The sequence below is a fragment of the Melozone crissalis genome, unplaced genomic scaffold, assembly GCF_028551555.1.
Source record: "Melozone crissalis strain CALT ecotype California unplaced genomic scaffold, PUWL_Pcris_2 ptg000013l_1, whole genome shotgun sequence".
Classification (NCBI taxonomy): Eukaryota; Metazoa; Chordata; class Aves; order Passeriformes; family Passerellidae; genus Melozone; species Melozone crissalis.
Genome location: NW_026535791.1, coordinates 42,256,524 through 42,271,409, shown reverse-complemented (window position 1 = coordinate 42,271,409; position 14,886 = coordinate 42,256,524). Strand labels below are relative to the sequence as shown.

At 39.4% G+C, this 14,886-nt stretch overlaps 1 protein-coding gene across 4 annotated transcripts in view; it reads left to right on the top strand.

Moving 5' to 3' along the window:
- JADE3 (jade family PHD finger 3) overlaps positions 1–14,886 on the top strand; it is a 63,020-nt gene that overhangs the window by 33,807 nt on the left and 14,327 nt on the right. For all 4 annotated transcript variants that reach the window (XM_054271932.1, XM_054271934.1, XM_054271931.1 and 1 more), the window contains 3 exons: positions 8,325–8,482; positions 10,322–10,512; positions 12,671–12,882. In XM_054271932.1, the coding sequence (XP_054127907.1) occupies positions 8,325–8,482; positions 10,322–10,512; positions 12,671–12,882 (561 nt within the window). The remainder of the gene's footprint in view (positions 1–8,324; positions 8,483–10,321; positions 10,513–12,670; positions 12,883–14,886) is intronic.

Sequence of the window (14,886 nt, the reverse complement as noted above, 5' to 3'; positions counted from 1 at the left end):
CTGCAGTGCAAAGTTGTGTGAAATATGTAGATTATGCTCCTATAGTTTAAGCTATTCAGCAAATATGCTTTGTGCTTCTTTTCTACGTGCTGCTAACTAGGTGGTTTTGGTGTGGTAAGAACAAGGTAAATGATACAGGATGTGTCATTTCTTTGGAAGCTTAATTCTCATTGCAAGTCAATTCAAGAAAACTCAATTCTAAAAGAAAATGCAAAAATGTTAAAAAAATAAAATTGGCTAGAACTAGCTAGCTACCTAGTGTTTTATTTGCAGCCACCAAGAAGGTTAAGAAAAACCCTCTAAGCATTTTGCCTTTAAGATGTTATGAGGATTATGGTTCTGTAAGAATTTAAATCTTAAAGCAGCTTGTGGCTACTGAGGTCTTGTAAGTGTTGCTCATGTGTGCCTAGGCAGTAGCTTTGTTACCAGTCAAGCTGTGCAAATGGGAGCTGAAGCACATATATTGCCAGGCTTGTTGCTGTTTCAGATACATGTTGGTGCTAGTCCCTTCTTTCTGCCCAGCCATCCAGTTTTATTCTTGTATCTCTTCATCATAGGGATTGCCCTATTACAGCCTTCTCTGAGTTTGCTCCATTTTTTCTCTATGTGCATATGTACATTAAAACAAGAATGATGAAGATAATTATGGTCCAGCTATGGAGCATACAAGTTTTCTGTTTACATAACCTCTAGGAATTAAAACGAGCAGTGTTTTCAGTTCCTCCTTTTCAGATCATCTTTGCTGCCTTTTACCAGTTCCAAGGCAAAATCATGATTCCTTTAATGCTTAAAATATGAAACTTTGAAGAACAAAACCTGGAATATACACTTGAAATTTCAAAGTCTATTTCATAATGTAATCCTTCTAGTAATACTGGAATTTCTTTGTCATATTTGATTTAAGATTCTAATCCTGGGGGGGGGAAAAAGAAGAAAAAAAAAAAAAGGAAAGAAATCCAAAACTTTAGAAAATATCCTCTTTGGAAAGAGTGTTCTGAGTACAACATTTAAAAGATCCCTGAAATTAATTGAGTTCTCCTGGGCAGGGAGTGGAAGGGAAGGTGACAGTAGTGCTGTACTTCTTGTACATAAGACTTCTGGCTATTCTTTACATTTTGCTTTTCTTCCACTAAAAGCAATCACTCCCTCCAACCCCTTGAAAAGCATATGCTGGGAAGTGTACTATACAAAATGCTTTTGCCAGCAGAGCATTGAAATTGATTATTTATGCATCAAGTGGTGACAGGGGACCAAAGCAAATACTGAAAAGGAACCCCACTACACATCTAATATCTATTAGATAGAAATTTAAATTTTCAGGCTGACAGCATCTCTTTAGCAAGGCCTCTCTGTAACAAGTTGGCATTGCTCTCCTTTCATTCACCTCTGCTTGCCAGACAGCAGGCTGTTTCTTGAGTTAGTGATGCAGAAAATCTAGAAGGTCAAAGCTATAAATAGTTGTTTGGGAATATTTTTGTTCATGGTCTTCATACATTAAATTTTTTTTTCATGCCAGTAAGCCTTGGTTTTTCAAATAAATTGCATGTGAGTATATATGCTTTCTTCCCCTTCCTGTACCATCACCAGCCCAACCTGAGTACCTGGGTTCTCTCCAAAGAAAAGCTTGGGTTTGGTGCTCCAATAACCAAGTAGTGAGTATATGTCCAGTTCAGGACTTCTCTGAATATGCTGGTGTCCTCTGAGGTTGCCTGTAAAAAGTGATGAGTGGCTGCATCTGAGGACTGCTTGAATTGCCTTCCAGGTGCTTTAGGAAGCACCTTCCTTCCAGGTGGGTTTGGGAATGGCCTCAATGGAGCAAGGTTGTCTGGTGTTAATGCCAGGCCAAGAGATGTTTTGTTACAGTGCAAGTGTCAAAGCCCATTTCCAGAGCCTGTATCAATCCAGAAGGGATTGATTGATTGATGTTACTGGGTTGGACCTGGTTTCAACTTTCTCCAGTTTGCTCCTTGGAGAAGAAGGTGAGAACAAGGGAAGCCTGGAATGATGCTTCTTCAGACCGTGGTGCTTCTGTAGGTAGCGTCAAAAGCAGGGCTGTGTCTCTTTCTCACTGCTCACCTTCTGGATTACAGTCTATCACAAACTACTGAGATGGTGACTTCAAAATTCTGTTATCCAATTAGTTTAGCATTTACTGTGAATAAATAAACTGTGTTGAGGTTAGAGGCACACCAGTAATTCAAAGTCATAGCTGGTTTGGAGACTTTTATGATGATGTTGGCTGCATACCATTTGTTGTGTTGCCCCTCAGTGGATTTAAACATAGACAGGAGGGACTCACAGCCTTCTGCAGTAGGCTGTGTGGGAGCAGCAGGGTAGGAGACATTTGGATGTCTGGCTCAGCATGAAGCCTGTACTTGGCAGTTTCCTGTCTCCATGAAAGCTGAGGCAGAAAATGATGGCAGAGTAGTGGGAGTAATTTTGCAGGGAAAATGCATTAGCTGGACTGGCCTGTATGACTGACCATGTCTTTTCCCTTATGCTTGTGGGGTCAAAAAAAAGCCCAAGAGATCTTTATGACACTCAAATTTATGTATATCTTTTTTCAATGCTGTCTCCTCCTTGAAAGTGCAAAGAGGTTAAGTTAGCGTTGTGCTTTTTTTTAAACCTTTTCCATATAACATGGTAATATTTTACTGCTCTTTGCAAATAGGGTTTCGAATCTCACAGCAGGAGTAATTTTTAATCCCTCATTGCTGATTGTGACAGCTGTATTATCATGTGAAATGCAGCTTATCTTCCAAAAGTAAATTGTCTGCATTCATTACTTGGGTACGTGAAACTCTTTTTAGTGCATTTAACTGCCACATAAATTGCAGGTCTTGATCCTGAGAAGCAGCCTGTAAGACTAGACTCTTGGCAGCAAATGGACTCTTTTTGCAGTTTGAAAGTGCTTTATTTTGTTCTGTGACTGAATGGGCAACGTGGTTAAACTATATTGCTTTGCATGCACCATGTGTAATAAGAGACCGCCACTTTTATATGCATGCTCACTTTAAAAAATTCTGAATTATCTGGGATGTGTACAGGCTTCTCAAGACCTCTGGCAAGTGTGTGCTATCCATGAGCTACTTTTTAGCCTGCTTGGGTTAGTTGTTTTTTAAAAAAAAATACGTAAGGCCGGAGGTGCAAACTCATCAGTTACTTCTATGATTTTTTTTTTCCTTTGAGATACTGTCTCAGGCTATTTGAACTCTTTAGGAAGAGGTGACCCAAATGCAGAAAGGTGTGGAAGAGCTTGCTTGTGAAAAAGCTGAGCTATTTTACCTTTGAAGTGAATGAGCAGGCATAACAGTAAAGTGTGAATGGGTTGGAAACAACAGAGCTAGAGTGCTTCAGTCCTGCCTGTCCTTGTGATGGAAGAACTGGACAGAAAAGGCAGCCATGAGCATTGAAAAATGAGGCCAAAACTTGAAAAATCTGTAGCAATTAAAAGGATATCCTTTTCATGCAATTAGGCTGGGAAGCTCATCTGCTACAGGAAGTGGTTGAGACTGAGAATTAAACAAGATTAAAAAAGGAATTGGACAGATGATAGCAAGTACAGATTTTTAAAAATATCTGTATAAATTAATACCACTTTAAAAATTGATTGTTAGGATTAACCCCAAAATCCAAAGCTTATGTCTGATTAGCAACCAGAAGGAAACTTGACATGTTCTTGCACATTCTTCTGGCTCATGAGATACTGTCAGAGACATGATGTTAGGTAGCATTGATTAAATATCTGGTTTCCTGGCATTTCCTATACATGCTTGTAAAAGGAGGCTTGGAGGAATCATGGCTACTTAAATGAAAAGTACAATATTTAATTTACTTAAGCCCTGGATAATTAAGATAGTTTTGGAGAGTAAGGGGTTTTAATATTAGGATTTACTGCCTTACTTGCCCAGTTGTGTGGATGTTTGGGAACTACAAATTTAATTCTACACATATTCCTGACTATCACAGCATTTTTAACATTTTAAGTTTCTCAGTCTAGTTGGTATATGTGCCTGGAACTGTAGCTTCATTTCCATTTGAAATTTATGTTGCCTTTTATTTTCTTTGCTGCCAAAAATTGCTCAACCAACCAAAACCCCAAGCAAATCTGCCTTAAGTTTCTACACTTCTCTAGAACATAAGTTTCTTAGTTCAGAAACGTCCTGCCCAGGTAGTAATATATTAACAAGAAGAATTCTCCCTTTCCAGGATAAGCTCACTAAGTTCTGTTCTTGGAGCTTCATCCCCTATAAATGGGCAGTCTTTTGTACATACTGTCAAACATCCATACAAAGATAAAGTATGCTTAGATACTGTGTGACTTGTAATAAGTCGTATTAGAATTTAAATTTTGTTTTATTATTTTTGAGGTGATTTTAGGTGTAAATCTGCTGCTTCAGAAGTCTGTTTGCTAAGGGCCCGTATTTGAGAGCTACAATAGTAGAGTAAGCCTTAATGCTTGGGGGTGCTTATGGGAATAAAAGTTACTAGATGCTTTCCAAGGAGAATAAAGAAAAATTATTTTACTCTCAAAAGAATGGAAAAACTCTTGTGTAATTTACATTTCACATAAACTCAAGTGTTTGACAACAGAATTTCAAACTTGGCCTTCAAGGTGAGTTGGGAGGGACACCAAAAATCTAGGAAAATGCTAGCTGTTGTCTGGTTAGAAAAGATGCTGGCCCTCATTCCATGCTGTTTGCTGTAAAAGATCTAATATACTTTTGCAGGGAAGACAGGACATAGTAGTTCCCTCCTGCTTTTTTAAAAAATCCTAGCTCTGTGTTTGTGAGCAGTGCATCTCCTGACTCCCCAGGTGATGGGTGACAGCTGAAAAGCCTGAGTTGCTGAGTTCTGCTGGGTGCAGGGGAAGCCTGAAGCAGTTCCATGCAATCCAGCATAAAGTGGGCTTTGATTGTAACAAGAGCAGTTAACCCACAATGTACTTGGGCCTTGGAGGTGTGGTTCCCAGTCATGGCCTGGATGTCTGTGACAAGTGACTTACCCGTGCTGGGAGTCTGTAAGCAGTTGATCAAAGTACCTGAAAGCACAGAGAGCGTCACAAGAAGTAGTACTGGCTTACATTTAATTTTTAAGAGATGACACAATCCATTTATTTTTTCTCACACATGCATTTGGGCAAGACATTGGTGAATGAGCAGTGGCATCAGTCAGCTTCAGTAGTAGCTTACAAGGGGTATTGACTATGACTAAAGAACAAAGTCTTTTGTTCCAGATTTAAGCCCCAGTTCTAAAGCATGAAATATGTAATAGAAGTTCTCAATGAAATGGTAACGATTAGATTATGAGACAATGATGACATAAGCAGACACATTTCCTTGATGTAATTTACTCAAAGTGCTGTACTGCTTGTGGTTGAAGCCAAAAATTCCTGGCAGCAAAATGAAATTTTAAGTTCAGACCAAGCAGTCTTGCATGGTAAGGCTAAAACTCGTTTGTACTTTCACGCTCTCTTTGCTAAAAATTATTTTTAATAAATCCCACTGTCACACAGTAACTACTGTGGAATGCTCAGAGTGGTGGGGAGTTTCCCACTTCTGTGTGGCTCTGGGAGCTGCACTTGGTTATAGCTCAGCTCTGCAGGGCCTTGTTCTGTTGTGTGCTAAAGATACTTGGCACCAGCTGAGTCTGGTTGTGAGGAATGATGTTTCTGGATGGGAATATTTTATAAGCCTAGCCTTGGTGTGCTCATTTTTCAGGTATTTTCAATATATATGATACTACAGGTGATGTTAAAATAAAGGTGAGGGGTTGTGCTTTATATAAGGCAAGAAGTAGAACTACTTTGGGGTGATTGAAGGGTGAGCTGATCTTCATGGGCTAGCTGGAAATGCAGGTGGTTCTTGCCAGAGGGGAGAGTGTGTGCTGTAGAGCAGACTAGCTGTTGTTCCATGGACACAGTTAGTAAAGGAGCAGCATTTATTTGTTTTTCAACATGAGGAGAAGCTGGCTATCTAAATCCTGGAGGCATGTGTGCCGCTCTTTGTGCGGATGGCTTAGTTCATAGCCTTGAGGCTGACTGCCAAAGTAGAATTTACTTCATTTGTCAGAAAACTCTCTTTGGGTCCCCTGAGTGTTTTGGTTTACTTCCACAATGAAAGAAATACAGATTGAGTATTCTCATACGTTGCCCTCTGAGAGTATTTTACTGTTGGAAGATCCTGATTTGCCAGACGTGAAGAAATGAAGAATGACTAGAGCTAGATTGTAATGATTCCAAGTGTCTGCAAGAAATCCTCAATTGCGCTGTTAATCACAAGTATGAACAGGCAATTCTTAGGAAGTCTTAGCTGAGTTTTGGAGTCCCTTAAGGTTTCAACAGTTATCTTTTTATTGATTAAATTATTGACTTTCAGTGGTACCTGTAAACTGTAGAAAGCTGAAGCAGAGAACTTAATGTTGTGGCATGGTGATGGTGTGGTCGGTACCTACAACAGTCAAAAGAAACCCAGAAAAAGTTCATGCTCCAGGGGGTTTGTGCTCTAAAAATCGAGGTACAGTTTGCATACATAATGGATGATCAGAAGATTTGCTGCTAAGCAATGTAGTTAGAATACTGATGCCTTTAATATAATTTTTCATCTAGTGGTTAAGAAATAGTGAGTTTGATAGGAAATACTTCACTTTTATATTCTGTCACTGGCTTAAAACGTAGTTTGCAAAGCACTTACCTCAGATAAGATTTGATTTCTGGTAATTAAAGCAGTCATTGCACTTCTCCTGTATCATACTTTTCCATTCCGGCGTTCTTTGGAATTGTACACTGTTAGTGTTACTGATAATTCTGGCTCTGTACCTGTAGCACAGAAAACTAAAATGCCTTTTAAGCAACATAAATAATTTTACATTTTATTTTGGTGTGTACATATAGTGCTTGGGAAAAAAAAAAGGATGCTTGCAGTCTCAATGTTTCACTCTTGACATTCAGATTTTAATAGGAGCCTGTTGTGTACCTGAGGAGTTTTGTACAGAAGGCAGCAGTGAACAGCCTGTTCTGAACCAAGAGCACATGATTAGCAAATACAAGACCCTTGAGTCTGTGGGTTTGAGTACCCTCGGTCAGCTTGCTCTCCTGGCCACCCGTATGAGATGCAGTTGTGGAACATAATGAAGTAACACTGATGTTCCAGGTCACCAGCAGCTATTTCAATACCTGTTTAGCACAGAGACTTTTAAAGTAATATTTACTGGATGATTTCCAAGAACAGCTGAGAATTTTTGCAGTCTGGTACTGTCAAATTGAAAAGGGTACGTGGAGATATTGGGCTCTGAGATTGTTTATTACTCTCTGGTTATAAAACTGAATTGGTAAGAAGAGAATCCAACCTGTCACAACTTACTGCAGGGATATTTTCCATTTCGTTTTATGGCCCTTTGAGGATTTGATTTCTTATTACAATAATACAGTAATTAGTTGCAATGTCTCCCTAAAACCAAGTCACAGTTACTGTTTTGCTTTACTGATCATTAAGCTGGTGCAGTGTAGCAGTGGAGGAAAAAAAAGAGGATAAATGTGCCCTTTATTTAAATTGTCCACACCTGTAGTTGACAGATATTGACATTAAGTAAGCTTTGAGATGACTGATAATCATGTTTACGTGCTTGTAAAAACGTAACTCTCTGGAGCCAAGTGTTATGGCTGAAGATCTGCTGCTATGGTTTACTTTGAGGGTGATGTTTCATGGTATAGGTTTCCTGAAAGATGCTGAGGCTGGATTTTGTCCATCACTGCTTACCCACAGAGCAACACAGGTCTTGTCTTCCAGCAAAGGCTGCTGTTCATCTTCGATCTCAGAGATCCCAACCAATAAAACTTCAAGTGGTTTTAATAAATGAGCAAGTGCCTATCCATCAGTTTTGCCATGGCAACTGTTTGTAGCCCATGATGAATATGACAGTTTAAAGTAGCTGAACTGAGTGAAAGAAAAGGACATCCTACCTTGTGTCTAAGTTGGGGTACAACCTACAGGCTGACAATAAGCTGATTGAAAATATGGTGAGGAGCCTTGAATCAGATGCAGGCTTCCTTTCTCCTCTCTCTGGTTACCTGTAAAAAACTTCCTCCTTCTGATTAGCCTTTGGGCAGCAGCATGGTTTTGAATGAGTGTAAACTTCTTATCATACTGTACCTAATACAGTAAAAATTAATAATCTAGGTAGTTTCAAATTGATTTGTGTTGATACTTTAAAGAAAATTATCTATGCTTATGCACTGTTTCAGTGTAAATAAGAAAAATACCTGCCACATTTTTTAACACAATGCTCTCTCTCAAATCCATGTTTGCACTCTGTGTTTCCTGCAGGTGTTCCGCAAGGATCTCATTAGTGCCATGAAACTGCCAGACTCTCACCATGTCAACCCTGATGAGTATTACGTCTTTGCAGACACGTGGAAACAAGAATGGGAGAAAGGGGTTCAGGTTCCAGCCAGTCCAGAAACTATTCCGCAGCCTTCTCTCAGGTATTGCTGGTCAGCCATGGATCATGTCTGCAAAATGGCAACTCAGAGAAGATGGTCTCTCAAAACTGAGTTGTCTAAGTGCAGTCAGATTTTCTCTGGTGGTATGTTTAAATCTTCAGTGTAGCAGCCTTCAGGCATGTTCTTAAACCACACAAGTGCCAATTTGGAAAGCATTTCTGTGGTGCTTCAGTCCAGATCTCATTCTGTCTGCACGCTGTTACAGTATCTACATTGTGAGTGTAAAGAGATCTTTTTTGCTCAGTCACATGGTGCTATGGATTAAAAGCTGTGTTTTATTTCAGCATGGGGAGTTGAATAAATTAAAAATAAACCCATACTTTATGCATATTACTTGAAGAGTTTCCCTACACTGCATGGTGATATAGAGCACTAGGCATGCAGTAATCACTGATACCTGATAAAATGACTCATTTGTTTATATAGTCTAATTTTGGTTATTCTCAGTGTTTTAACCTTTTCTACCTTCTCTCACCACAGCTGGCTATTAACATTGTAGAAGTTCAGTGATCTCAGATTCTGAAGATAGATAAAGAATCTTCTATTCTCTCACACTGTGTTTAGGCTAGGGAAACATAGCACTGTAGTCCTGCAGCCCTTCCTGGTGGAAACAAAGCATGTTTCAACAAAGAAAGGTTAATGCCAGCATGCTCTTCAAGATGAAGATAAATGAATTGTCTGGTGAAAGTGCTGTGTCAGCATAATTTAATTTCTACTGATGCTTTTGTCACTACCAAGTTATTAAAAATAAGTATATTGCAGCTCATACTAGCAGTATTATATTAGAGGAGAATATTGGACCAGAAAGAAGAAAAGCTCACAAGGGAATTAGAGGAAAAAGTGAGCAGGGTAAAGGGGAATGAAGAATAGCAGAAGGACATTGTTTGTGCTGACATTGATAATCCACATTGTCCAGTTAGAATTATGTGGGATACAGCTTGACAGCTGCCTCCTCCTTCTTTACTGCCTTATTTTCTAGAGTTTTTATTTTTTCCTTGTCCTGTGGAGGGTGAGCTCCAGAAAGCATGTAGAGCTGCTCATGCATGGCACTGTTCCATTCTGTATCTCTCTGGCTTCCTTCCACATGTAGGGCTTTTTGCATTGAATTCAGAGAAAGATTGAACTTTATCTAGTTCAGATTATTCTTTCCATTCCAAAATCAAACCAATTAAATACAGAGTTTTATCTCTGAAAATACTTGAAAGAAACAACAGAAGGAACACAAATCTTTTTCTCTGTTGCTTCTTGGATGACTTTTCCCCTTTACATTTTTGCTTGGCATCATAATGTTTCTTGCATAACAAAAGTAATGTATTTGTAATGTGGATAAGTTGTCATTTACAAAAAATGGGTTGACTGAGTATCCCAAATGGAGAGCAAGGATTTTTCCCACACACACATAGACACTACTGTAGAACAGTAAGCTTTCATGAAAAAGCTGGTGTTTTGAAGACATCAGTTGGCAAGATTTCCTTATATCATTTAGGAAGAATATAGGACAAAGATTGTATTGGTTTTGTGCATAATACTTTCTGTGGTTTTCAGAAACAGTTGCTTTGTCGTAGCAGTAGCATTTGTTGAAGTCATATGGACAGGCTTACATTTTAAATAGGGTTCTGTATGTGTAGTAAACCTTGGAACATTTTGGGTGAAAAAAATGACATTTCAAGAATCCTGTCTCCCTAGGCTGACTATACTTATTGGCTGGTTTAAAATCTGTGAAACCCCAGCTTTCTTTGCACTTACAGCAAATATTTTATGTCTTTCAAGGATGGGTCTTAAAAAGCTGTAAGTATTTTTTTTTTTTCTTTTCACTCACAGGGTTGTAGCAGAAAAGGTAAAAGAAGTACTGTATACACGACCCAGGAAATACATCCACTGTTCCAGCCAAGAGCCCACAGAGCCAGGTTACATCAACATTTTGGAGCTAGCAGAATCTATGTGTCGCTATGACTTGGATGACATGGACATCTTTTGGCTCCAGGAGCTAAATGAAGAGCTTACAGAAATGGGTAATTCCACAACACGTTCTCATTTTAAAAGCTGCACTTAATTTTTGCTGTTTAAGTTTTCTTGCTGTTGACTAGTCTTTTTGTGTAAGGTCTCTGAAAGATTGCTGAATGAGAATTGAATGGAGAAACAGGAGCTAAAAAAGTAATTACTTTCTTGATCTGTTAATGTTTTATCTTTTATCTGTTGTACCTAAAAATTTCTTCATGTCCAAAATCATCGGCAACTTCTGCAGACTGAGGCAGGAGAGAAAAAGCCTACACCAGGTGGAATTAATTCTAGGACTTCAAAAGTTAAAGATTTTATGTAGGGAAAGCAGATGTTTCCATCTCTTGAACTTGGAACATATCTACAAATTCAGAGTTCTGAGGAACTTGCATGCTGGGCTCTCAACAGAGTAATTAAGTTTCACACGTGTTAGCCCATTCAAAATCAGCTAAGTAAACTTTCTTTTGCCATGCAAATTTTGGGTATAGAGGTCTATGAGCAGGAGTGAGCTATGGAAAATAGTATTGGAATTATCATTGGAATAACTGAATTGTGGTGGAATAGCCTGTGTGGCTGGTATTCTTCCATGGGTGATTGTAGGTCCTTCAGCAAGGACGGGTTAGCATCTCCTGAATTGGCTGCTAGTAAAATAAGTACCTATAGAGAAGTGCTAATCAATGGCAGCATTGTCTGCAACAGCATTGAAATAGTGGTGACTGAGATCCAGAGGGGAGTGAGGAGGGGAAGTAGTTTTTCTGGTACTGGGCTTCAGGACAGCATGTTTCTACTTAGGTAACTGGGTGGGATCTGGGAGGCAGCTCTGAAGGGTGGAATTACTGAAGAGATTTAGCAGGACTTCAAGAGCACTGTCTTCTAAGCACAAGAAAGTTCCAATTATGCATTCAGGAAAATGAATAGATGTGCTGGGAGACTGCTTTGGTGAAGTAGGGAGCTTGTGACTGAGCTCCAGTGCCAAAGGATGCATATAAGTAGAAGCAAGGACAAAAACTTCCCAGGCATACAGGAATGCTGTGAGCAAAAGCTATTAGCTTTTCAAGGGGGCAGATCTCCTCCATCCATGGAGATTTTCAAGATGTGACTACATGCATCTCTTAAGCAGCAGCCTTTTTGGATTTCCTGTTGACTCTGCTTGGAGCCCAGGCAGAGGCTGAAGCCCTCTGTAGGACCCCTCCTACCTGAATTATTTGGTATTTCATTTAATTCAGGCAATGAGACAGTATTAGACTATGGGAGAGAATACTTTAACTCTTCCTCTTTATTGTTTATAACAAGGAATCACAATATTTTAACTAAGTAGCCTTAGTTAAAATATTAGCCTCTGCAGTTAATGTTATGTGAATATCTCAACATTTGAAGGCCTGAGTATATCAAAAGCTGTGAACATTATGATCATTTTTGAGCAAGGATTTTGATGAGATGCAATTTGGAGATGTCTTGTAGCTGTGAACGTCATGGGGTTTCTAATGCAGTGTATGTCCTGAAACTGCAAGCTGAGGGCCAATCTCATAGCAAATACTTTTAAAGTGGTCCTGCTTATGCTAAGTTTGATTAGTGGTGAGTACATATAGCGTGTGCAGTGTTCACATGAACAGGTAGTATGGATTGCAACAGTAGATTTATCTACTATTTTATTTTTTTTAAAAACATCAGAAAAATAAAACCATTTTTCATAATCATCATATTTTGATCACGTCATCACAGTGGACTTAGAGGTACTGGGTGGTGCAACTTTCATTATAAGATATGAAGTATTCTTGATAAGTTTTGTTTCCTAGGGCATTTAGTCTTCAGAAGAACAGAGTGTGTGATTTTTGGATTTCATTAGTGTTTAGTAAAATTATGGAGGTGCAGGAAGGGTTGTGTGAAAGCAGCCAGCAGTTAAAGCAACTGCTGTCTTTTATGCTGCAGTGTTTTCTTCCAGGTGCAGCCTTGTGGTTTATGTAAAATTTTTACTCAAGTAGTAGTTCTGCTTGTATTTATAAAACAATGTTATAATTAGTCTGTGAGTGAAAAATCTTGTCTTTTTTATTTTATTTTTAGATGCCGTGTCTACTGCATTAGTTGCTAGAAGTTGTCTTTTTTCTCTTCCTGCGTCTCTGACTCAGAGGCATCTGACTGTCCTCTAATTGCCCTTCCCTTTGTGTGTTGCAGGCTGTGGGCTCCTGGATGAGAACACGATGGAGAAGACAATTGAAGTGCTGGAGCGGCACTGCCATGAGAACATGAATCACGCCATCGAGACCGAGGAGGGGCTGGGCATCGAGTACGACGAGGACGTCATCTGCGACGTGTGCCGGTCCCCGGACAGCGAGGATGGCAATGACATGGTGTTCTGTGACAAGTGCAACATCTGTGTCCATCAGGTTAGTGCCTGCAGAAATGGTGACACTCTCCTGTGATTTGTTTACCCAAGCAAATGTGGAATTTGAATGGATGTTAAATGCTAAGTGGAGGACTTGGTGGTTTTCTGCATGTGAAGGATGGTGCAGTACTGAGGTGAAATTTTGGACTATAACAATTACAGTAGATTAAGTGGCCTGGCAAAGTTAATAAGTGGACAGTTACAGTCTAGCAGGAATGTAAAGTGTGTTTTTGGGACATGCAAGTATTTCCTCTGTGACTGTAAATAATTGCTACCCCTATTACTAAATCTGCTTTTGAAGATAAACAGGACAGGAAATACTGGCTTGCCTGTTTAGGAGAAATCTAAAGATCATTTGTTTCAGAGCTTTTTTTTTTTCTTTTACTGACTACTTATGTAGTCAGACATAGACTGTCCAAATTTAGCCATCTGGAACCATATGTAGGCACTTAATAGAGTGATCTTTTTCAGGAGCCATCAGCACCTGCAAAAACCATGGTCTCAGTCTGAATGGTGTTCATGTTTATAGTGTTTCAGATGTAGTCAAGACTTTACACTGCCTGAGCTCAGCATAGTCAGGTAAAGGTATCTTTATAATCAGAAAAGGGGTATGAATCCTGTGGTTCTGTGCAGCCTATTCTGGAAGGGAATTTTGCAACAAATTGAAAAGAGACCAAGAAAGTTGTTTTTTTTTTTTAAATGCATTTTTGTACTGGCTGCAAGTAATATTTGGAGAACATATCTGTCTGAAAAAAGACCTGTCACCTCCCTGCTCACAGTGGGCTGGCTTCCAGCCTGGCTGCTTTCCTGACCTGAGTCCCTGTGTGAAGCAGCCTGTGAGCCTGAGCTGGCAGTAAGGTGGCAGTGACAGGAATATGGCTGGCAGCTGGGCTGCCTGCTTCAGTCCTTGCTTGTGCCTGTTAAGGAGTAATGATGGGCTTGCAGTCAAGGGCTCATGGTTGTCTCCTGACAGCTGAGCTTGAGTTGATGGTCTGCTGCCTCCTTGCCCCTCACGCTTCCCTGTGCTGGATCTGCCTGAAACAAACTGGAGAGTGTGTCTGGGCTAGAGTGAGTCCTAACTATAACAGGGCTAAAGGGGCTAAAGTGAATCCTAACTATAACAACAAACTGTTTCATTTTTAATCTGGATCAGCTTTGGTTCAACAAGTAGCCTCAGGTCTGTTTGTTGTCACAAGTTTGGAGGTGGAGGGGAGGAGGAGTGTGAGAAAATTCCTCCTTCATGGTACTCTGTTGTGCTGGCTCAGACATGTTGTGGAATTACTGTTTTAGTAGTCTAGGCATCCTTTGCTTATCAGTTAAAATTAGAAAATAGTTTCAGTCCATTTCCAACACCCTAGATATGATCTTAGATGTAATGCCATTTCTGCTCTAGTAACAGAAAGAATTCAGGTGGGAATATGCCACAAAAGAGGAAAAGAGCACTTGTAAAATTTGGATTGCAGCTCCCCCTGTTGGGCTTTTACAGGAGTTGTAACATCAAAAAAAAAACCATTTAGGTTAGTCAGTCTTGCTGCATTTAATTCAAGGAAGTCCCCCTCCCTACAAGCTTGACATAAATGTGCAGTGTTTTATGATATTGTTTAATATTAAATACTGAAATCTTACAAGCAAAAGTTTGGGAAGGCAAGTATGGGAATTTTATACTAGATTTAATCTGAAAGAATGGTTGCAACTACTGATCCTGTTGAGTCTTTTAATGTTATCATTGCTAGAGATAGTGTTAGAAATTATGAGATTTCCTGTGATATCCACCCTTTTGATAAAACTTTTATTTGGAGTGGTTGAGTGAAATTAGGCCTTGGTGGCAGCCAGTGATTTCAGATAGCTCAGCTCCATGGAGGTAGGAGGGTTGTGTATGTACATCAGGATCCACCATTGGCTCCATTAAGAACCACAAGGAGTTTGAATTGGAAACTGAACTATTTATTTTCCTTTTTTATTTTAATTCTCAAACCTAGCAAAACTTAAGAAATTTTTAATTTTC